This window comes from Diadema antillarum, unplaced genomic scaffold, assembly GCF_040938485.1.
Source record: "Diadema antillarum isolate AM-2024a unplaced genomic scaffold, OU_Dant_1.0 seq00001659_RagTag, whole genome shotgun sequence".
Taxonomy (NCBI): domain Eukaryota; kingdom Metazoa; phylum Echinodermata; class Echinoidea; order Diadematoida; family Diadematidae; genus Diadema; species Diadema antillarum.
This window is the reverse complement of record NW_027272359.1, coordinates 515,090-540,544: the sequence shown is the minus strand read 5'-3', so window position 1 is coordinate 540,544 and position 25,455 is coordinate 515,090. Positions and strand designations below refer to the sequence as shown.

Here is a 25,455-nt window from a genome sequence, read left to right as displayed (position 1 = left end):
TTATTGTAGTCATAACATAATCAAATAAAGGAATTATCTTGTAATTTTTGAGCTATGAATATCACTGCTTTTAAGAGGTAATACTAGTTTCTGCTCCCAACCCCAAGGCATATTCCAAGCCAAACAGATAGATTGAGCTTGAAAGTTGAAACCAACTAGTTCTGCATAACAAATCTATTTTAATGTGGAATAAAGAAATCATCAAATTGAAATAAATGAAAGTTAATGGTAAACAATCGTGTTGTCACATATGTCTTTTTTTTTTGCTGAACATTCTAAAGTGCTGTATCAGGTCTACGCCCACTAAAACTGCATTTCCTCACATATGACTTTTTGATGCTGTAGTAGACCTTAATATAGGTGATCTTTGTTATAGCAGATAAATGTTGAAAGTGGTTATAGTAAAACAGTCTTATCATCTATTATGTAAAGTAATTTATATATTGCAGTTTGTTTATTTGAATGGAATCCACCCATTTCCACTTAAAGGTGTTGATGTCATTCATAAACCTGTGTACTGTAAAAGTGGACATTTTCGCAGTGTTTTCATGCATTTCGTGCAACCAGATGCTAGCACAAGAAATAAAAGCATGGGAATATTTTTGCATGCCATATGTTCCAGTAGTTTATGTCCTGATTCTGCAAAATTAAAAACATGCAAAATCCATCTTACCTGGCCGTGCATACTCGCGCGAAAATATTCACTTTTGCAATACGTGATATGATTTCAAAGGTCATTCTCCTTGTGGTACATTTATGTTGGTGTGAAGGGTTAGTGAGAATTCACCATTAACTGGGTATATCAACATATACACCTCATTCACATTGTTACTGAAAAAGCCAGCAAAGGAATGCCAATATTTTATTCTCATTTCATCTCAAAGCAAAGGCTTTACAAAAAGACAAAGAATTTAAGCAGTTGTGTAAAATACTTCTTCTTTCAAAGCGTGACAAATGTTAGAAAATGTGCTTTCAATTATTGCAGATTCAGACTGTTTAAGATACTATTGTATCATCATATTGCTGATACAGAAGGTGATGTGTTGATGTGTGACAGGCAGAAAAACATGTTTTTGATGTGAAAATTGGTTTCTTCTCCTCCTCTGTCGCTCCTGGAATTTATTTTTACGCATCTCTGACGGATCTCCCCTGCATAGTTAAGCCTTAGCCCTCCGCGCAATTTGTCACTCTCGCGCAGAAATTTCCGAAAACATCCGCACAGGGCACGGCAGGACATATCAACCTGTAGCCACTGGGTGCTAAGGTAATTAATCCCCACTTATTTTGAAAACCCAACTTGGCCCATGGGTGTGCCGGGCTGGTTTGACTCCCTGTAGTCCCATGTAGCTGGTATTCCTGTGATCATATCCAACAATTTGGATGGTTTACACAGTGCCCCTGGCAACCTGGGGTAAGATAATCACCAAGATTAGCCTCCAAGACTTTCCGTGCTTAGTCTGGACTCCCACGATTCCACACTGCAGCCAGGGTGGCATGCAATGTTTCACACCAGGAATTTTCTGTATGTGAAGTGCAGTGGAATGCACAGGTAGTAAAGAATTAAATTAGAGAGTGCAATTTCACCCTCCACTGTTCCATATCATTAAAACATTCTGCATGTCAGAATATTTCAAAGTGCTCTGGAAAATATGTGTTTCACATTTTCCACTCACATAGAAAGACAGAACGTGACTTGTGTGTAAGTTCACTCAATGTGGTCACTGTTGTGTACTTTGGACATTGACGGTTGGTTTGTTGAGTTTAGCGATTCAGTTGTTTAGATAAGAGTTCAGCATTGTAGAGACTGAATCACACAAAAGTGTTCCTGTGTGACTATTGAGAGAGAGAACATTTTGTATTTTCCATTCTTTTTTTGTTGTGGAATTATTCATTTCATTTCTTGTGGAACAATTCCGATAGCACTAGGTGTCACTTCACTCTTCATAGTAATCTTCAAATTTGTAAATTGTAACTTGGTCATAAATGTTCATTGACTGAAGAAAATTTTTGTGCTAGGTATGCATTCATAGATAAAAAAAAAAAAAGATGAAGACCTCATCTGTTTCTAATTCACACACAGGGACAATGAAATCTTAAAAAAAAAAATGAAGCAAATGAGATTAAATGCCATCATCGCTTGAATCCTGTTGTAATGTGATTTTTTTTTTTTTTTTTTTGGGGGGGGTACAACTATTAGACATATCATTCATCCCCCTCCCCATGTCTCAAAGTATGTTATGGTATGTTGCAGGGATTCAGGAGCACTGACCCCTAAATGAAAGAATACCTGCCAAAACTGATACCAAACTCTCAGCCCCACCCCCTTCCACCACCACCACCACCACACCCACACACCCCTGTTAGACTATAGCTCTACTTATATGGCAACAAAACATCGGTTCCAGAATATTGCCATGTTTTAAGAAATATAAAAAAGTATAATAATATAATAATATTATGTGATATAATAACTGTCCAGGGGACTGTTGTCAATTACAAAAAGGAATTTCTTTATTCTATGAAAAAAAGAAGGATTACTGGGGGATTGGTCTCAAGTGACATACTTCTTTGCTAGGCTTGAATACCAAAAGATCCAGGGGTTATGTTAAACATCTGGATAATTGTGCGGATTTTGCTAGCAGTACATGAAATTCTCAGACGAATGTACATTGTTTTTATGTTTTTTTTTGTAGTATCTTTTTCCTTTCCTCTTTCACTGGATCCTGCCTGTTGTTCAAGTATTCTTTCGTAGTTCATTATTGGGTGAACATGATATTCAAAGGGACGCCAACAGAGCGCAACTGTTGATTTATCCCATTACTGTCTCTGCACTTTGATGGGAGGCTCTGGGAGAGTTTGGGTTTCCGTGAAGCATGTTCACATTCTAAGCATGACTGCATCCAAGAAATTTGTCTGAATAATGCCATTCCTTTTCACTGATAGTGCAGTTATACAGTCTGAACACAGTCATTATGATTCCAAGTTTGTGATCTTTACGATCATACAACGCTGGAACAGTTTGTGTTCCTGTAAGGTGTGTTCACACTGAACATTTATCTGTATGTGATGCTTCATATGTCCTGTAAAGCACAAATAAATAATTCCACTTCTTTTCGCAAACAGTGCTGTCTTGGAGTTTGAACAAAGTAATGATTACTTTTGTTAGCGTATGATGTTCCTCTGAACTCTACTAGAAGGAGTTTTGTTCCATGGGGTATGTTCATGCTGGCATATTTTTGTTTGTATCATTTGATTATTGCAAAGTTAAAATAGATTTTGCTATTACTTACTATTATGTAAATTCCAAGAAGATTTAAAATGGAAAGAACATTAACTTTTACAAATGAGAAGTTTGTTTAATTACTGAATCAGCAGTCTCCAGTTGGAGCTAGTGCCTATAGTTTCATAGGGTATCAGTTAACAATGTTTTTTTATAGAATGAATGTGCTGTTCAGACATTCAGAGGCAAATAAACAAAGATGATATCTATCAACATGGAGAGTCCCACTGGACCCTCCCCCTCCCCCTCCCCCCCCCCCCCTCGCCCCACACACGCACACACACAGGTGGCCACATCACAGACAAAGACATCACAAAGGAAAAATATCTCGGACACTGAACACACCGTGTAATACGATGATTGACTCAGGTGGAAATTGATGTGACATGCATTTTGCCAGACTCAATACCTCCTTTCAACAGAGTGTTCTTTAAGGATCCTTTGCTGGGGGCAAAAGTGAAAATAAGCAGTGGCCGATTTTAGGAGTTTTGGTTAAGGCATTCACTTTCCAGAGTGCGGCAACATGATCAAATTTCAATATAGTACTGTGATTGAGGTGTTTATTTTCTCAATTCTGGCACAAGCAGAATGAGAGAGAATGGTTTATATATTCTTCACCATGAATGAAAAGCAAAATTTTTCTTGATGCATTTGAAATGCAACAATTGTGATGACTTGGTAATTCCATTGGTTATAACATTTATTAGAGCATTTCTTGCAGTATTTAAATAAATTTTGCATCTGTAAAGGCCCTCTTACACCAAGCACGGTAATGGCAATGGTCCGGATTTTTGCTATGGTGCATCAAAAGGACCCATGTCTGGTTCTGTTACAATATCACTTCTCCATGAATAATTTTGTTACAAAATTAATCTTCAACTGGTGATTTTGTTGCTCTTGATTTTGACATAAGAATAGAATTTTGAGTGACTTTGTACCGAATTACTGATTTTTTTTTTTATAACAGAAGCAGACATGATTCCTTTTGGTGCACCATAGCAAAAAACATGACCGTTGCTGTTATCGCATTCAGTGTAAATGCGTCCTAACTCTCCATCTCTCTTCAGTTTTGATTATACTTCTCTTTCTCCCCCTTTTCATTCAATCTCTCTCTCTTTCAGAAATATCATACAATTTTATTTTCCATCCAAGAGGTCCACAGTTCTGAACTTGGTCAACATGGGATTACTCTAATCCCTTTTTGAAGCAATCGAGTGACGAATATATATATTCCACGATGAACACATCAAATGGGCACGAAGACTTAACAGACACCGGTAGTCCAGATGGAAGAATTGAAGAAGAAGAAGAAACAGAAGAAGGTATAGATCATTTTAAAGATTCCATTTTCCTTTTAATATCAAATAAATTATGGTTATTTTATTATATAGAGTATCATTATCGAAATGAATTTTATATGCAACATCAATGTAATCAGATAATTCACTGAGTTGATAGAAAGTTGTTTGACCCTTTCCCCTTGACCAGCAACATAGCTTTATGAACATGACACTGGATGAAATATTTCTTGCTGCTACTTTGAGATGCGTTACCACAATCTAAACTTCATTGTTCTCTTAATCTGTCTTCCAAAGAGTAGATACAAGATTGCAGAGGTTTAATGAGTGATATCTTGACAAAGCTGCCGACATGATTTAAGACATTCAACAATCTCTTTCTTGACCATCTAAACTTATAGTTATATATATATTTTTTTGTTTTGTTCAAATATGTTCAAATTTTGTTCTCAGTCCAGAATGTTCAAATCCTCTGTGGAAAGACTATACAATGAACTGGCTCAGAAAGTACACAGATACCAGATCAAATAGGTTGGAAAGAAGAAAAAACACAGAAAAGAAAATGTCACATGAGTATGAAACACAGGTGTAGTTTTCATGTTATGTAGTAAAGAGAAGAGAAGAAGAAAGTTCATGCTACTTGTCAATTTTCAAACTTTGAAATGTGTTGCTCAAAAAAGAGCCTCCCAAAATTTTCATTGAATTTCTAATTGTGCAATACCTCTAATTCATTGTAATAATTGTCGCTCTACATTTTTGTTTCGCTACAGAATATGATACTGACTCGGAGAGTGGGGAAGAGTATTCGATAGGAGATGAAGAGGAGGAAGAGGAGGAAGATGAAGTAAGTGATCTCTCCCATGATAGTTCTTCACCTCATGGAAGGATGCAGAGACAGGACAATCATGACATTGAGGAAGAGAGAGTGGGAGCAGTCAGTGGGCACCACGCCCAGCTGATGTACACCCCCCACCACCAGAGTGCGGGCGTGGTCAAGACCAGTGGCCAACAGGTGTCGCCTCACCAGCAGGAGCGCAGGTTTGTGGTGACCAGCCAGAGGGAGGATCCAATGGGCGGAACCAGAGGGATACAGAATGGAGGGAGCGCGGTTGCTAGGCAGCTGGAGGATGAATACGAGGAGGATGAGGAGGGAGAATCGGAGGAGGAAGAGATGGAGGATGGGGGAGAAGAGGAAGGAGAAGAGGAGGAGGAGGAGGAGGAGGTAGAACCAGGAATGATTGGACCTCTTCACATAGACCATGTGGACTTTATCCTGGACAGTATTGATGCAGAGCTAAGTGACCTCATCAGCAAGGTAATGCAAAATATCTGTAAGATGTGTTAACTATTCTGATATTGTTAATTAACTTAGAGAGATATCAGTATATCTAAAGAAAAATGAGTAAATTACACACCTTAACACCATAAATGTTTTTGTTTTGTTGCATAGATTTTGTGTATAACTATCATGAGCTATCTTTCAGCTAAAATGATAGAGACTTGAGACATTATTGTATCCACATTCTGGAAATTTACCAGGGATTAAAAAAAAAAAACACTTGAGAAGAATGCAGCTGCAAGTATATTAGCATAGTCTCATTACACACTTGAATCACAGTGGTCCATTGGAATTCGAATGACACTCATGAAATATTTTTATATGGGTGGATACTTTACAGTGACAATACAGTTTGACACAAAATTTGAGAGTGAAAACTTGCATGAAATCTCTGTGTATACTTGCAGAATGTATCTGGGTCATCAGAGGAAAAGAAGAAGAAAAAGACTCGGACACAGACACAGAAGAGAACAAGTCCTCAGAAAGGTGTGAACCAATGGGCACTGAATCTTTAGTTCCTGGTATCAGGGGCTCAAACCAACTGCAGCTTTATTCCACTGTCGCATCTTGCACATTTTAATTTTTCTTTTCTCTGTTTAGCAACTTTCTACTACAACAAAATGTATTTTCTATCATTCAGAAAGATTTGAGAAATATCATGCAAAACATTACAATGATTTGCTTGTTTTTCTCCTTCGAGTAAAATGTTTCATCTTCATCTCTGGTTAAGAAAAAAAATAGTGAAAAACTACACAGGATGTTTGTAATTCTGAGTGTGAGGCATCTAAGAAATTAGGCACTGACAAGAAGAAGTGGAAGGCTACCAATCTTCCAACTTGTGTTTGCATGTGTGTATGCGTGTGTGTGTTTATTTCACAGATTTTACCAAATCGAGTAAAATTTTAGTTGCTCTTCCCCTGCTATGAATGTAATGTACTGTACTGTTGTTGGCAGCCGAGAAAATAAGCTCGATTTTTCATTCATCATGCATTAATGTCCAAGGTGGGGAGCAGGTCGTACAACAGAATGGAGCTAAGACTGGAGACACAAACTTGAGTGAGGGCGCTCTTCTGAATCCGGATGAGGCACGCTCCCCACAAACAACATTGAAACCCTCTGGCTACAAGCAGTCCAAGAGAACCAGCACCAAGGGGCGAGGCAAACCTAGGGGTCCGGTGACATGCCCATCCCCCAAACTCAAGCTCAACGATCAGAGTAAGCATCACCTGATTCACTTGGTTAGACATTCCACCTGTTCTTCTTGTTGGGTTTGAACAGGTCACAAAAATAATACCTTTCTGTTATTGATGGCATAGTAAGCATGAAATGGTCAAGTAATCCATGTACATGATTTTGTCTTTTGTCTCTATCCAACTGCAAATCCAGTGGGATTTTAACAAACTCAAATTATGTTGATGTGGCATTGTCATTCATATGTAAAAAACATTTCTGAAATGGGATTTTATTTTCTATCATACTTCTTGTCTTCATTTTTTCTAGCATGATGAAAGACCACTTGACATACCTCCTTATCCAGGCAATTACCCCCAGAGGGCAATTACCCCCCCCCCCCCCAGTCAAATACTGGTTAGTGGTAAAGTTAGAGTGAAGATTAGGATTAGGGTTAGGGTTAGGGTTAGGTGTTTGGGTTAGGGTTAGGGCTAGGTGTTTGGGTTAGGGTTAGGGTGAGGTTCAGGATTAGGATTAGGGCCAGGGGAAGGGTGCGGGGTAATTGCCCAGGGGGTAATTGCCCTAGACCCCTCCTTCAGATAGCAGGGGGTTGGGAAATATTACTGTCCACGTATGTCAGCAACATGTGGGGGGAATAATGTGTAGGCCTACTTTTCATTCAAAAGAATTTAATTTTCTGGAATTCTCTTGATATTTTCTTTACATTGTTGTCCTGTAGTGATTTCACATACTGTTGTCATCTTCTCATCCAGTGACACTTCACAATGTTTGAAAAGATTGCATAATTTTCCTCAAACTTCTCTGATGTGTTCTGTGATTATTCTTCATTTCTTCAATCCACATATATATTTGGTTATCGTTCCCCCTTTAAAGCTGTCAGCACCACAGTTCCTTGTTTATGAACATTTAGTTGCATCCCCAATGGTTAACTTTTAACATATCCTAAAATCAATGCAATCCTATGCAAACTTTTCCAGGCTTAGAGAGCTCATTTGGTGGCACCAGCGATGCGGACTCCATCTCCGCGGAAGAAGTGAGGCAGCGAGTGGTCCAGTCATTACATCAGCAAGGTACACCCCTCATCCTCCTCACTGCCTCCCATTTAATCAGGGGCGGATCCAGGAATTCCGTAAGGGGGGGGGGGGGGGAGCCTTTACAAAATTAAAGGGGGGAGCTCGTGCCCCCTCGATTTTTTCTTATTATTTCTTTTGTTGTAACAAAAAATAAAGGGGGTGCGGCTGGTGCCCCCATCCCCACATGGATCCACCACTGTTTTAACCCATTTATACGTAGACACCTGAACAAGTTTATACTCGCGACTAGTCTTTAGCTCTTGATGTGCCATGGTGTCAACACCCTGTGTGCCACAGTAATCTGAGACAGCAACGTAGTCATGTTTTGGGAAAACATTCTGTTTTTTCAAATCTATGTAACTTTCATAGATTTTTGTTATGAAAGACATATAACGAGCGAAGTTGTAGAGAAGCTTACAAGCAATGCTTTGATGCAAATTTGCTCGACAGATCTATAATTGTTTTTCTTTCAAATGACCAGTAGCTGCATTATTGTAGAGGCATCACTTTTGCACACAAAACAGTGACAGAAACTTAGAATTTACTAGCAAATCCACTAGAAAATACCCGCGTGATAGTCAATCACCATATAAAACAAAAGCTATATGCAAGCGGATTGGATCGCAAGGAACACTCTCATTGTAATGGTATATGATGATTTATCGATCGGTTTGAGTGGGTTTGTGCGTTTGAGCAGAATATGCAAACTTGAGCATGCTGTCAACTGTGTCTGCCCTGTGAACATGGCACATAAAGAGTTCATGGGGTAATATCCCTCTTTTGTCCAGAGAAAATAGCAATGCAGTAGACAGAAGAGAGAACATTCCTTTGTTTGTGCCATTTGTAGCTTCACATGAACCACCTTTACATAATTATGTAGATGCTATCAAGAAATTGTTTGTTGCTACCAAATTGTGACTCCATTTGAAGTCAGTCATCCATAAAAAGAAATGCTGCCGTATCCAGTGCTCTATGAAATCAATTTGCCTCTAATTGACACGGTCTGTGCCATATAATGCAGAAAATCTAGAAAAATAATAGATCAATATTTGACGCTTTGTAAAAATCAATGCTAACACTGATCTTTCAACCCATTTCTTACACAGTTAGATGTGATACTTGATAGATCATTGTCAATATGAATTCATCCTTTTAGAGTATTGTTTGTTCATAGTTCACTTCATTACTATAATTGTGATCAATTTCTTTAAAGGGATGGTATAGTTGTGTTTGAGATGGGGCTTCAGGTTTTCAACTTTTTTGTGAGATAGTGAGAAACTTTATGAAATGTGAACGAGCAAACAGTTCTAAGAGGAATTCAAAGTCTGTTTGATGAAAATAAGTTTTGATATGGCTGAGATGTCCAAAACAAAGAGGTCTAAATATAGTGTGGGACCCACCTTTTACTAGGACCAGTGTGTTGTGCTTTGTTTTTGGATATCTCAGCCATTTCAAAACAAATCTTCATCAAATAAACTTCGAATTCCTCTCAGAATTGTATGCTCTTTGATATTTCATAAGTGGTTTCTAATTATCTTGCAAAAAGTTAAAATCCGAATCCCCATTTTAACCAAAGCTATCCACCCCTTTAGCATTTAAGATATGAAATCTTGCACCTCTGCTGTGATTAATTGCAAATTTTCTGGTCTTTATCATGCAAATCTCAAAAGAGCTTTGTGACATAGAAATTAGATAATCACATCCCAGTTTTAGATGAACAAACTGCACCCATTAATGTAGTATCACCTAGGAGATTCATGTACATGCGTTTTATCGCTGCATCCATTTTCCTCAGATCACACTCCCCGCAACACCCTGCCACCACGCCACCAACTCACGAGTAGCCAAGAGTACCATTTAGCAGCCATGCAGGAGAGCACTAACAACCACCGCAACCACACAACCAGCAATAACAGCTCACCACAAAAAATCACGCCCTTGCCTGCTTCGGGTAACCACTCAAAAGCTCAAACGAATGAGCCAAACAACAGCAGGGAGGATGATAAGGCAAAACCCAGGATGCAGAAAAAGAAAGTTGCGTCCAAAGGTCGAACTAAGGCTCGCGGGGAGCATACTTCTCGCAGCAGTGCATCCAGTGATGCGAGCCAACAATTGAACCACAAAGTTGCCAACGGATTGCAAGTCGGCACAGCTCATCAACAGCAAGGAAACACTGGGAGCGGTATCAATGCAAATAATAATGCTGGAGGGAGAAGTGGAGATGTGAACCATCATGTCATGAGGTTCAGGGACATCTTTTACGATGAGGACGGAGCCGGTGACGATTCAGAAAGGGCGTCGCTAGCCACGGAGATTCTTCTCTCCCAACCTGCAGCAATCCAGAGTGTGAGCGACCTAGAGTCTATTGCAACAGAAGACTTTGAGGGCGCTTTCCAACGCTTCGCCATGCCGGACTCTGCCAGGAGCCAAAGGACCAATAAGTCGAACAAGAAGTTAAAAGCGAGTCAAAATAGAGGGCGGCATTCAAACGATGTCAGTCCAACCAATGAGACCGCAGTGCATCATTTGCAAAGGATAAAGGGCAGAGAGGGAGGTAGAGGGGGAAAGACAAAGAAAAGAACGGTGTCGGCGCCCTCTATAGAACCAAGTGGACTGCCAGAGTACATGTATGTGCACAAAGAGGTCTCGGAGCGTGATGTTGGTGCTGATTCAATAGTTACGGAGGAATATGAGCCACGATTTCTTGCGATGCCTTTGAAACACATCCAAACAGGTATAAAGCTCACTCATCAATAGCTATTTCACAGCGCCTCTGCTTCATTTTTGACATTTTCTGACCTGAACTGAAATTAAAAACTGCTACAGAAAACTTTTGACCAATTTATATCATATGCATATATGAGTCCAACAAGCTGAAATGTAATAGCTCATAGTATTCATTGTGTAGAAAATAGATTTAGTTAGCTTGAGGAGGTACTAGGTTAGATGCCATTGTGTTTATACCTATACAAAAAGCAGTGTTAACATATTTTCTTGTGGATATCAAATCTTGACATCCATCACTTATTATCCCCTTCATCCGTTACTAAGTTTATATGCAGGCTCTAGTGTGAATATAGTTGACTATCCAATCATTCTACTTGCTTTAAATTGCCACATGCCACCCAAAAAACTCTTTACTGAATTCATCCTGTATACACTTCACACACTAAACAGGCGGCAGGATGAACCGAAATGTCTGCTCAACAGAAAGAAAGAACATGAATATCTTTTTTTTCCACATCTCAGAAACTTCACCAAATTGCAACTGGAACAGAATGCGATCACAAAAGAAGTGCTTCTGAAAAGAAAAAGAAGATCACCAAATGCATTGTCACAATATTGATTCTAGCATGCACATTTTTCATGTCTTCTCCATAAAGTCTTATACAACCTTTCCTCCCATTCCAGTGAAAGATACACTTAAAGTGTGAATATATTATGCATGTAAAACAATAGTAAATATACAGGTAGCACCTCAAAGAATGTATCGAAGGACACCTGAATTATATTTGATAGCACTTGTGATATAGCAGCTAACTCCTTCTTTTGACATGTGTAGAATGTATTTCAAGTGAGCTTCACTCAGTGGATGAAATATTAAATGTGTTTCTCAGACAAACCTTGATGCTCAGTGCTGCATTCTTTAGAGAACATAGTATAACTCACTTAACATTGATGTCCAGATCTGTCTCAAAAGTGATGCATGGATTCAAAAGGGGCCTGAGCTTTCGATCCTAGCAGAATCTTCATCAGAGGCAAAATGACAAATAAAGTGATGCATCTCTCGATCAAAATCTGTTATAAACCCACTGAGACTCTCATCACTGAGTTGAATTAATGCAGGATTTGCATATATTTTATCATGATATGAAAGAATGACTTTACATTCTACCCTTCCTTTCCCTTGTTTGTAAAGGGTGCTACATATGGTATTTTGATATTTTTGATACATACCATTTACATAGGGTAAATCATTTTGCGTGGACCTTAGGGAGTAGATATACAGAGTAGATTTACTTATTATCCTTGTTCACTTTTCACCTGCTTGAAATATAAAAAACAGAACATCCTGGTGTGGTACCAAAGAAGAAGCCCTCGCGTCCACGCCGAAAGGTCAAGCCGGGTCACCAGGGTCCTCCTCAGAGTGACCCCGAGTCCATCCAGACGGAGGACTACGAGACCCGTTTCCGGTCCATGATGGTCCAGCGCCTGGCCGGAGTCCCGCTGTCCAGCTTCGACTCCGTCACCATCCAGAGCGACCTGGACTCCGTCAAGTCGGCTGAGATCAAGAGAAAGTTCCGGAAGGCCATCCACAGACCAGAGAGTGAGTGACTTAAAGCAGAAATTGACAAATGTTAAATTTGTGGGACTTTTATTTGGGGAATGTAACCCAAACATATATGTGGATTTAGTGAATGCAGCAATATTAGTAAAACACATCAGTGAAATTGATGTCACACATGGAAAGTAATATCAAGAAAATTTAAGGAAAGTTCCACAAAATGTCATTTTCATAAAGTACAGATTCCTTTGATTCGTTACTGACATTTCCCCCCTGCGTTTTGAAAGAGGTAAGTCAAGTGCCTTCCACTATGCTGGAAAAGTGAAAATATGTTGAATTTTCTTCATATTGTTCATAAATAAAAAAGAGACAAAAGAATTTAGTGTAAGTGAAAGTAAGTAGTTGATACAAGTTTGTGTGTGAAGAAACAGCATGATAGGTTGGCTTGAAACACAAACAAACATACAGACACATGCAGACTCACAGTAAAATGAAAACATCAGGGCCCATTTCATAAAAGATGTTGAATAGGATAGCAATTTTTTGCTGGAATTGCAAATTACCATAGAAATGGCCAACCAGGAAGCTGGATTCTTGTCAGTTCCATGACAACTGCCATTCCAGCAAGATTCAAATATCAAATTTTAATGAAATGGGGCCCTGGATAAATGAACACAACAGGGGGAGGAAGCCTCAAGTATACTATAAATCCTAGGACCAAAGAGGGCAGTATATCAGCTTGCTGAATGACATTTGTACATCGACAGATAAGATGGGATATTTTGTATTGTTAAATGTTAATGTCAAACTTTGACTATGCCTGGACCATATTAAATGCGTTTATTTGCATTCAAACTTCCTTTATTAAAAACTCAGTAGTAAACATAAGTTATTTTGTGAGAAATGTACATTATGATACGTTTGTTTGTGTGTTATATAAACATTTTGCTATATAATTGTATACAAACAATACACATTTTTGCAGCATGACACATGTTAGTATTTCTTTTTTTTTTATATTTCTGTCATCTTTTATTGATACTTTCAATTCGGCAAAACATATTTTGTATGGGTGATACATAAAAACAATCATTTCCTTTTTTTAACATAAAATTGATACATAATATATAGCTTATTACGTGATACATGTGAAGCATGGAGTAGAAGAACAGCAATAAAGACCATGCTCAGAATATCTACGAAGGAATATCCACCTCAAAAGCACAATTTCTTTCAGAGTGGTAAGTAAGCCCCTACAAAAAAAAAAATTAGTATTTCTTGTGGATCACTTTTTAGTACTGCTATGACTGAAAGCCAATATTCACCTGAACCTTCCAAATGTGGATTAAATGAGAGTTCATTGATTTGAAGGCCATGTTTGTGGTACAGAATGAATGAATATATTGATTGATGACCTTTCCTTGTGTATTTGTTTTTTTTTTCTGTAAACAAATAAAACTCAGTTTCTGGTACCTCAAGCATGGAAGAAGAAGAAGTGAGGACTCAAAAGGTCATTGGAAGGTCGCAGAAAACAAAGGGCAGCAGGTCGAGTAGCCTTCGTAGCCAGTCATCGGAATCACTCAAGATGAAAACTGCATCAAAGACGATGAAAGGTGCGAAGCGGACAGAGTTCACTGTGACCGAATATGGGATGATATTCTTGCTAGGATATTGTTTGGCTAATTATATGTCATGTGTGTAGTCAATAGAGGGTGCTATAGCTATCATACACTTCTTTTCTCTCTGCCCATCTCCTCTGTAGATTTTAGGAAATTTTAGATCTGTGATGTAGGCAGTAAAAAAAGAACAAACAAAAAACCTGTTCTGCGCATGCGCAAGACCGCTTATCAAAATCGATCTCACGTCGTCTGAGTTTCCACAATGGTTCTGGGCCATTTTAGTGTCCACTCATTTTCATGACGCAGGGAGCTACTTGATGCCAATAATGATGAATGACATATGGGGGCGCTATTTTACTTCGTATATGCTTTGTCTTCCCAAAATCTAAAACTACTTTGTAACACAATGCAGGGAGAGAGATGAGGGGTTTGTTTTAATGCCCTGTTGCAGATCTATAAAGCTTACTATTATCATAATGACAGGCATTCAATGACTTGCATTTACTTCTTTGTTCTAATTCATTGCTTTGACTTGATGCCTGAACAGCAATTGTAGGATTTTGCTGATCAGATACTTTGCACCCCATGTATTTACTGAGTTTAATTTTATGTGCGTTTGGACGTTGCGATACTTTTGAGAGTGGTTAAATTCCTGTTCATGGATTACATTATTATCACATATATTATTCATGTATTGTGTACTATATACATACCAGTACATGCATGTGTGCATTTCATATTCATGTCTGGATCAAAGTTAATGTTTACAAAAATTCTCAAATATCATCCGACCTGCGAAATTTGTAAAAATAAAAACCTGGTGAAATATAATATTGCATATACAGAAGCTGGGTTCTCCTTAAATGTTGTGGATTAATATGCACTATCTACTTCACTTTACTTTCACATAGGATAATAAAAGGAAAAGATCCAACATTTTTCTTGTTTAAATATGTGCATGATTGCAAGGGATATAAAATTTCCAGGACAAAGTGACAATTTTTCTCGTCAACTGGTGTAATTTTGTAGATATGGCTTTGCTGCTGAATTTGAATCTGTCGGTATATATTACATCTATGCATTATATTTACATTTGCCAGGATTACTTCATGGAAGAAATGAAAAAGATTTGATATAAATTACAACTTGAAAGAGCAACCAAAATATTTAATTGGTTTGTCCTAAACTGATTAAGGTCATATTGCATCACAACCACAACTTTTAAACCCTTGTCATATCTATTTCCATTGAATGATCCAACTGTTGAGCCTAAATCAAGTTCATACCTTATTTCTGATTTCACATAGGGACACCGCAACTCCGAGGCAAGCCGGAACCTTCCCCCCACCAAGGTTTGGTGGCAGTGCACCATCAAGCACCTGCTATGCACCATTCCAGTATGCCTAACCTCTCTACAACATTAGTACCAGGTCATGGCTACCCCTCCACCCATGCACCACCCCCTCCCAGAGGCAGATGGAAGAGTCCACCCAGGACAGGACAATATGGAAGTCAGTATGCTCCACACGGGATGGGGTAAGTTTAGTCTTAAAAAGAAGAGTGTTCAGTGTTTTTTCCCCAGTGTGCTGTGCAAGCATATGTGACCCGCTACAACAAAAAGGTCCTAAAGTCGCGCACGGTCGAAGCCGTGAAAATCGAGTTTGAAGTCAGAGCATCATAATTGGTCAAAACTTACGATTTTCTGATTTTGACATATTATTGGAGTCTGACATGTCTTCTATCATCTGTCGAAATTTTGAAGCAAAATGATGAAAGGAAAGACCAAAAAATAGCGTTTTTCTGGGCCATGTTTTTGCCGTTTCAACCAAGCAGAAACCGGTTCGAAAATTTGGATTGAGCGCCACAGATAGGCTCCGCCCCTAACAACGACCAGAGTGATCTCATTGGTCAGTTTGCTGCTTGCCGCTAACCGAAGCGTGAAGCTCGCACACTGCCAAGTCGACTGGTGCGTGCGGGCGGGGTGCGCTATGCCCAGCCGCTTCTCCTGGCATCCTGGTCACTGATTGGTCGGTGAGGAGACCGCCGACGCTGTGCTTGAATGAGCATTTCGGGGGTTGCTAGGGTTTACCTTCTATTGTCCGGAGGTGAAAATTGACTAGCGTGACCCTTGATCGCGATTGCGTCCCAAGGAAAACTTTTAGGGCGCTTTTCTCGAAACAGTGATTTCCCATACGTCTCGACATGCTCTCTTTTAAACATCGATATCTCCGCAGCCGATTATTTTCATAAGATGTGTTATATATCAATTTAAAGCAGAAAGATTAGGGAATTTTGTCATGCAATTTTCAAATAATCGACCTCACCCGACTTTAGGATCATTTTGTTGTAGCGGGTCACATATGTTTGTTAGACATTGTAAACATATATATGTATATTGTGGAAGTGTATATTTTTCATATGAGTAATTTTTGCATTTGGCCAGATAATGTGAATATTGAGTGTTTTGATTCCGCGGAATCAAGGCATTCACTATTGGAACGTATGGCAAGCATATATATTTGCGTTCTTTTATTTTTGTGCAAGTTTCTGGTTGTGCGAAATGCACGAAGAATTTCCTCATTGCGAAAATTTCCACTTTTACATTAGATTCTACCTATTTTTGTAAGGAGGGGAAATCTGTGAACATACTTATTTGCTGCTTATATTTATCATGGTAAAGATTATATCTTGTGCATATAATCTGTGTATTTGCACAATTTGACCGAGTACTTTTCATATATGATCATTTGAGCAAGTGATATATGTGGATGATATGTTACAACCTTTGTTTTCATGCAATTTATGTGTCATATATATATTTTTTTCTCCCATTAAGTTGTGATTTGCTTTGTATCCATTATTGATTACATCTTGAAATATGATACATACAGGCTTTTATGATTAAAATGTGTTTTGGACCGAAACTTTGTCTAACTGTCTGACTAAACGTTGAATTGCAGGTGGAACAGCTTTGATTCTTCACTTTTTGTTTTTACCAGCATCCCGTGTATTTTTGACAGGTCTAATTCACTATGCCATTAATCATCTGACTTCTCTCTGCTCAATTTCTATCAACTAAACACAAGACCCAAATTCTTCCATTAGCAACAGGTTAAACTATTTTATTGGCAGCATGTAAACAGGGATGTACTAAAAAGTTTTTGTGCCTGATGATTCAACGCCATGCACTGTTGTGTATGTTTATGTTAAAGGGATCGTATAGTTTTGGTTGAGACCTAATTTCAGGTTTCTTACATTTTTTGGTGAGATAATGACAAAACTCTTATGAAATATGAAAGAGCATGTGATTCCATGAGGAATTCAACATTTATTTGATGAAAATTGGTTTTGAAACGGCTGAGATATCCAAAAAAGAGCAATTCTAATAAAGTGTGGGACCCACACTTTATTACGATTGCTTTGTTTTACTTTGTTTTTGGATGTTTCAATAATTCCAAACCCGATTTTCATCAAATAAACTTTGAGTTCCTCCTAAAATGGTATGCTCTGTACTATGTCATAAGTGTTTTCGTGGTACTGTATACGCTATATATTTCGCGTGGGTTTTATTTTCGCGAATTTCGCGAGTCGGGAGCTATTCGCGAAATTAACAACGCGCGAAAATATTACCTTCCAAAATGAATCCCTTGCCTTGATGATACGAACATTTCAGTACTAGTATACCATGTCACGGCTTACCGAACAGACCATACTGGCTAAGCTTGTTTACCTACATACATTGTATATTGCGCCACAACGTTTACAAACGCGCGGCGTGTCACCCTTGGATTACATGTATATGTACTGTATTAGCACTAGCTCTTGCGTTTGCATGCCGCTACATTCACATGTCAACTTTAGGGGCCGGGGCTTCGTATGTTCCCGCTGGTTGCCGTTGAATTTTACTCGTACCCCTCGTACCACTCGTCAGAAATCTAGCGCGATGGGCTCAACCACTTCAAAAATGTTGAATTCTAACTTACTAGTTCGCAGAGTTTGGTATGTTTTTTCCATGCAGTGTATAACTAGTATCATTCTTATTTGCTAGTAAGTTGAAAATTCACACTTTCTTTGCCACTTCATATTTTCTCTGTTCCCCCAATCGCGAATTTAACCACTCGCGAAAATGTGTGACAGCGGCAATTCGCGAAAATTTATGTACGCGAAAATTATAGCGTATACAGTATCTCGCAAAAAGTTAAAAGCCCAATTCTCATCTCCACCAAAACTGTGCCATCCCTTTAAAATGAATTGTTTGTTTGTTTCATTTTCTGTCTATAAAGTAGGCTGGATAGCCTATATTCAGCTGCATTAACTAGTCTTCCATGGGGTCCGGCTGGATGTGAGGTGGGACCATTTCACCAGGTTAAACATCCTGCACTTTGTGATGAATGGATGAAGTGTATCTTTTACGTGCATGAGTTGTGACTCTCTCATACACAGGACCTCCATTTTATGTCCTATCTGAGGGACAGAGTGTTTTGCCTCTTACTAGAGGGGACAGTATGATTATACACTACATTGCTCAGTGGGACTCGAGAATCGAGCCTGAGTCATATGGATTATAAGGAGGCAGACGGGCCACAGACTGAGCCAAATCACCACCCTTTTTTATTGAGATGACTTGAAAATTGCGTGTTGACTAGTGAATACTAGTAGAAGAAAGTCCTTGCTACAGGCACTGTAACAATCCCCCCCCTTCCTTCCCAATGCATAATTCTTGTCTTCACTACCATTGCTTTTATCCAGCATTTCAGGACGATACATCTGCCACCAATTCAACCACCCTTGGGCTTGTATTGAACATGACACATTTTACAATTTACCACTACTTTCTGCAAGTCCCATTTAAACTTTAAAAGCATCCTCTTCTTGTGAACAGAAGACAGTATTATGGCATAAAACACTTGATATCCATAATCCAAGCTTCAACTCCTTCTGTCATTTATTTGCTAATTCTTGTTATATTGCTGCTTTAAAACCATCTTTGGGATTTATCATTTCCATTTTTTATTTCAAAGGCTTAAAGGGTCAATAAAAAGTTAGACACTCAAATGACCTTAAAGTGTGTGTATTTCTGGCATTTCACCTACTAACAAAAATAGATAAATTTTTGTATACAATTTTACCTGAGAGAAAGTCTACGCATTTCCAATTTTGGAGATGGTGCAACTGTGACCATAATAATGAGAAATGCTTTCCAATGACTCAGGACACACACTAGCCATTAGCATGCTCAGTTGTTGAAAAGGCACTGTTAGCCACTAGATTACTTCAAAATGTCCTTGCAAAAAAAAAAAACAGATTAGTTAGAGTACGTAGGATGCTTCATGATCGGATTGCAAAAGTTTTTGTTTTAAATGCTTGGTTTTGTGTCTGAAAACGTCCAGTCTTCGGATTCATTACGATGCCCTGAAGACCTGCAATGACAATGGTCAGAAGAGATGGATTAGCAGAACTGTCCTTTTTTTTCCCCGTAAATGGACTTTGTAATTAAGGTCGCATCACCTTCAGTTCTGTCAGTAACGAGGGGATGAGTTGATGAAATATTGATGAAAAAGGGGGGGGGGGGGGGTCATAGTATTGAATCCATTGAGACAAGTATACTACCCACTTCATTAAAGTGTATATTGTACTCTATCAACACACCGATACTCAGTAATGAAAGATAGTATCCTTAGATAGAAAGAGAGAGAGAGAGAGAGAGAGAGAGAGAGAGAGCAGGCAAACAGACATACAGATCGACAAACGAGAGAAGGGACCTATTTGGTTTTGAACTAATGTCCTACCTGCTGCTTTGCATACATGTTGAGAAAAGTGATACTTTCAATTCCTCGTATTTGTGCATATAAAACATTTTTTTTAGTGATTGTAAAGCCATGAAACAAGTCCCCGGTGAAACAGTCTGTATATCCTGATGTTCTTTCAGCCAGTGATCTATTCTTGAAGGCATGGAAACATTTATTTGAATACTTTTATCCATGTGATCCAGACAAAAAAAAAAACAACAACTTCCCACCCTGCAGTGATATATTGCATTTATTGTTGGTTCAGAGTGTTGTGGTTATTTAAGAAGAACATGTAGAAGACATAGAAGAAGAAGAAAAAAAAAACAAGAAAAAGAAGAAGAAGACAAAGAAGAAAAAGAAAAGGAAGAAGAAGAAGAACAACAACAAGGAGAAGAAGAAGAAATGGAAGAAAAATGAAAAAAGAAACAAATGATTAGAAGAGCAGGACAAAGAAAAGGAGAAAAAGAAAGAAAAATACAACAGAATCAGCAACAACAAGATACAGAAAGAGATATTTGTTTGAACATCTTTATTACATGTTTTCATCTAGTAGTTACAATTACCTTCTAGTAGAATGGTGTTCTTTTGTAAATATCAATGCAATGACTTGTTTCTGAATGAAGACAACCACCAAACTATCATAAATTATGTTTTTCATTGTCTGTGATTACTCCAAGCTTACATAAGTGAGAATGCGCATACTTGATTTTCTTCCCCTTGTTTCTGCCCCCACCCCACCCACCCCTAGCCTTCTATCCTGATCCCTCAAGTCCAGTAGACCTTGAGAGGTGTGATAATCACACAGACTCTCTCTCTTGATGTGCGAAAGATATCAGCGTGGGTGCTAAAATTCATGTCGGCATATCGCTTTCAGCCTTGTCAACCCACGACACAATCCCACCCGGGGCTGGTACCCGGCGGCTTCCAATACCGAAATGATTAGGGGACTTAGGTTTCCATTCCTCGCCTTGGTTCTTTTCTCCTTTTTTTTTGTCATTTTATTTCAACAGTTCTCGTTTCATGGTGATGTGTCAATGTTATAAATTATTCCAGCCGTAAGTAAGCGATAGCTGTGAGTACCGCAGCCCAATTCCTGGGCCACACTTGACCGGTTATCAACCGCTTCTGGATGGCGGCTTTAGACGCGACTTAGACACAGACTTGACGGCAGCATTGGGATAATCCCATTGTCCTTCAGGATATCAGTTGATGGAGGATGAATATTCAGATAGCTATCCCGTATACTGAGAAACTTGATGTTTGCAGGGAAAGTGTGAATTCTTTTCAACTGCAGGTTGATGTTACATTCATGGCAATTTCTTTTTCATTGTATCAAAATGAATTCAGCAGGTGTATCTTGAGTCTGTTGGGATGAATATTGTCAGTATGTGCCCAGTAACCCCCCTTCTGCCCATCCCTCACTGTTGAGAAAGTACTCATGAAGTTATCAGTGCATAAATATGGTGAAAACTCTGAAAAATGAGGAGGAAAAATGTGGTGTGATAAACAGCACATAATGCTTCCTCTCATGCAACAAACATCAAAATATAATTTTTGCCTGTTGCGTCAGTTCATCATGCTGATTATCACCTCATTGTATTTATTTCTGTGACACTTTCACTTTTTGATGTTGTAACGCATGACCAAATGATTTATTGTGTTCGAGCAATTGATATCATGCCCTGGAATATGTGATACAGCATTGCTATGCAAGAGGAAACTTCTTTCATTTAGCAAGGAAAGGGATTTCTCAATTAATCTACATTGAGACTTCCGAAAGTTCCAAGCACGTAGAAAAACAATCTCCCCCTAATGCTCTTGAACTAATGATTGCTTTCCGGCCATGTGACAATAAAGCTCACATAATTGTCCTTTCTCAAGGCAGTTGATGTCAATGAGAGCAAAATATGTCTAACATGTTTTAAAAAGGTCCACAGATTATCTTGCCAGGTAATTGTCTATCGTGATGTCCAGAGAAGGTAACAGACAATTACTGTCGTACGTAGAATTCGTGCAGTAGATGTCTACGTGACTGGAGATTAAAACGTTGAGAGGTTGCTGATTTGGGACCATACCAGAGAAGAAGAAACAAATTTTCATCTTTGACTACTTGGGACAGAGGAATCACGCGATAATCTACACCGCTAAGGGACCAGACGATGACAGGTCCAACAACGAGGGCGCCGTGCAGCTGTCTGCGATCAGCGGTAGATGTGGATACAGAAAGGACGTAAGTCTAAAAACCTTTCTTCTTTTGGTGTCGGTTGTTGTTTTTTGTTGTCATGTACAGATTGTTGCCTCATGTTTTTTCTGGGTATGGGGATTGGATATGTGTGCATGTGTGTGCGTGTGTGTGTGTGTGTGTGTGTGTGTGTGTGTGTGTGTGTGTGTGTGTGTGTGTGTGTGTGTGTGTGTGTGTGTGTGTGTGTGTGTGTGTGTGTGTGTGTGTGTGTGTGTGTGTGTGTTTGTGTTGCAGGTAGGCCCATATGTTTAATGTAGTGTGAATTAATTTGGGTGTGTCTGTGTTTTTATGTGCCTATTAGCTGTCCTTCATCATCAAGCAACCATTTTTGCCCACTTGACGACTAGTTGATTTCTATTCCATCTTTACAATCTATTTTATTGTGGGTATTGTGGTCTCAAACCTCAGAATTTTCTGAACAAGGTTAGGTGTGTGGAGGCAGAAATATCAACGACTTTTATTGGTTGGCTTTAAAGATCCAGTATATTTCACTGTGAAATGAAATGTACTTGCGGTTATGTGTCTGCTTGACATAAATACACAATCATATGTAATTTTCAATATGCATGATTGAACAGATTTTTCTTTCAAATATGACTAAACCCACACTTTCATTACCAATGCAAGGATTGTAAATTGATTCACATTTTGAATAGTGTGTTTGTTCTTTTTTTCTGTTGTTCAAATGAGAATTTTTGCTGTTCAAAATTATTCAACAATTTAAATACCTGGCAGTCATATTAACATACTGGCCACAGATAGTGTTTGGGAAAGAACCACGGTAAAGCGAATTTAGACAAATGATCATCCCGGCTCACAGAGCTTAATTACTCAGTGTCAATAGGGTATGATGGGCATGATGGATTTACTATTAACCCATTCACCACATTAGATGTGGTTATTCTCAATAGACAGGCCCCAAACCAGTTGGTAATGGGTTAAATGCACTCTTGAGCATTTACTGTGTAAGCTGTTATTTTTGTGTACAGATATTTTTATTTTTAATATCTTTATTTTAATTAGGTCACAGACATTTTCGCGAGATGTTGTTTTCGCGAATTGACACCGAAGCTATCATAAATGCATTGCTACGATAGTGTATGGCAACATTTTCGCATGTTGTTATATTCGCTATCCAATAGTGATTCGTGAAATTCGCGAAAATTATGCCCTCGCGAAATTAACAGCTTGTACGGTATTTCAGCTTCATTGAAGCCATTAGGCACACCATCCATCACACTATCACAGTGAACCTGGATATTGACCGATTCTGTGACGCGCTATGTGTATTTTTGGCATGGGCAGCGCCATTGCTCGGTGTCTCAGCCGACCCCCCCTTCCCACTCCCCACCCCTCTCCCTACATTAGCACGCGCGCAGAATGAAAAACTGCTTTAGCCAATGGGCGTCTCGTACTGAGTGCGCGAATGCTTGCTTAGTGCGCGAACCTTTGTTACAAGTGCGTGATAAACATGTTGCCCGGGGTGGGGGAGAGCAGGGGGGGGGGGTCGGCTGAGACACCCACTATGGCTGCGCCCTGTGCCATGAAATGTCTGCTGCCCTCAACGAAGCCGAATCGGTCAATAGCAGTGGTCAACAAATTTAACCCATAGCAGGCTGAGTATGACTTTTGGTACAGTGTTTAATTCGTACCACATGTCTGCTTCAGTTCTTGCTTCCTCCACAAATCATCATCTGCCAAGCAGCAGAAGGGCCCAAGCAAGCTTTACAGCATGCAAGCCTTTGGGCCCTTCTGCCTGGCAGGTAACGAAATATGGATGGGACATGTATAGAGCATTTTCCACTGCAATATGCACAGACAACATTAGCATACCGGCACATATTCACAATCCAGGACTTCCAAGTCTTTCATTGTTGGTGAATGAAGCGTTGGTAAACTAGATTTTTTTTTTTTTTTTTTTTGTGATGTGCTTCTATGGTTTGATCAAATTATCATCATGTTATTGTTAGATCGGCAACCCAAATCGGCAACTCTGAATTTCATAGAATATCTTTCATTGAATTAATATAGAATTTGCTGAAGTCGTGAAATCTGCACAAAATTAGAAAGCTACTAAAAAAATATTGCCAATTTGAGGGGAAGTTGGGAACTTAAGTTAATTCAAATTTGAAACTAGTAACCAAGAGGCTTTTGAAAGATATACAAATGAAACACAAGTCAATATGATTCAATTCAGTTGAATTTAGTTTGATTCAATTCATTTCAATTATACTTTATTTCCATCAAACAAATTCCATGTACATGATTTCCATTTACAATTGGGCATGAATAGTATACAGGGCTCAACTAAATAAATGGCAACGTTGTGCTTTATCTTTTGAAACCTAAACAATGAATAGTAAAGATTTATGATAAAGATACAGAATATAACCATAAAAATGCCATACCATAAAAAATGAGCTTTGTAAGACTTCAGGGGTTAACAAAGCATGTCATTTAGTTACGACCTTTCCTGTGTCTATTATTTATCTGTAGGGCCTATGTATGCTGATTGACATAACCTAAATTGTTCTGTTATGAAAAAAAAATTGATGAATAGTACAGACACTCCAAGTGCATGTGATGCCATGAAAGCCATCCTTTTTTTTTCTTGACTTTCAGTGACAGTTTTAGTTTGATGGAACAGGTTGAAACACTGCCCAAAGAATGAATATTCATGAGATGATAATGGACAGAGAGCTGAGGTCATGTACTTCAAATTTCACACATTTCTGAGTTGTACCCTAAACAGTGTCACCAGTGACATTACAAGCTGTAAATGTTCCAGTGCACACTACTCAAACTCGGTGTTGAAAGAATCGTTCCACTCGCCAAATGGTTTCCGTATGCAGTGTGAACATTTGTCAGCCCTTTTGAAGCCAGACTGACCGAGGCTGTATCTCTCCCCCTCCCCCCCCCCCCAAGTGGAGCTGTATATACTCAAGGTGTATGGCTTTTGCCTTGTATTTCTGCTGAGTCAGTTCTCAGAGAAACTCTAATGTAAAGTGCTTCAAGAGCATTTCTATCATTGTCAATTTTCATTTTTTTGTTTGTCTGAATGCAAGTGACTGGCAGCTTCCAATGATGAGTTCAGGGTAGAACAGCATGCACATGCAAAAGAAGTAATTATGCATTATGCATTTTCTCAAGGTACAGTTCCGCCTGCGATCAACGTCACAGTGATTTTGCGCGCGAATGAGCGCGCGCAAGTTAGCGCAGTTGAGCGCGGTTGAGCTCGCTCATTTGCGCTCACATCGTCGGGCGGGTGAAAGCCGGCAAATGTATCTGCTGCCATCTGCGGCCAAAAAAGGGCATGGTACTGTCGTAGGTGCGTGTATT

General features: G+C 39.0%; 1 protein-coding gene across 1 annotated transcript; it reads left to right on the top strand.

Moving 5' to 3' along the window:
• Positions 1-4,517: 4,517 nt before the first annotated feature.
• LOC139711441 (uncharacterized) lies at positions 4,518-15,686 on the top strand. The gene is made up of 9 exons (XM_071623322.1): positions 4,518-4,602; positions 5,349-5,686; positions 6,325-6,403; positions 6,920-7,132; positions 8,086-8,178; positions 9,977-10,915; positions 12,248-12,508; positions 13,930-14,079; positions 15,393-15,686. The coding sequence occupies exons 1-9, from the start codon at positions 4,518-4,520 to the stop codon at positions 15,623-15,625; spliced, it is 2,391 nt and encodes a 796-aa protein (XP_071479423.1). The 3' UTR covers positions 15,626-15,686.
• The last annotated feature ends 9,769 nt before the right edge of the window (positions 15,687-25,455 follow it).

What these genes read in the sequence shown, in the direction of transcription:
- LOC139711441 (XM_071623322.1), top strand. Translation starts at nt 4,518, where the DNA reads ATGAACACATCAAATGGGCACGAAGACTTAACAGACACCGGTAGTCCA. An exon ending in CCAGTCATTACATCAGCAAG is followed by an intron (nt 8,179 to 9,976) that starts GTACACCCCTCA and finishes CATTTTCCTCAG; the next exon opens with ATCACACTCCCCGCAACACC. An exon ending in TTTGAAACACATCCAAACAG is followed by an intron (nt 10,916 to 12,247) that starts GTATAAAGCTCA and finishes TATAAAAAACAG; the next exon opens with AACATCCTGGTGTGGTACCA.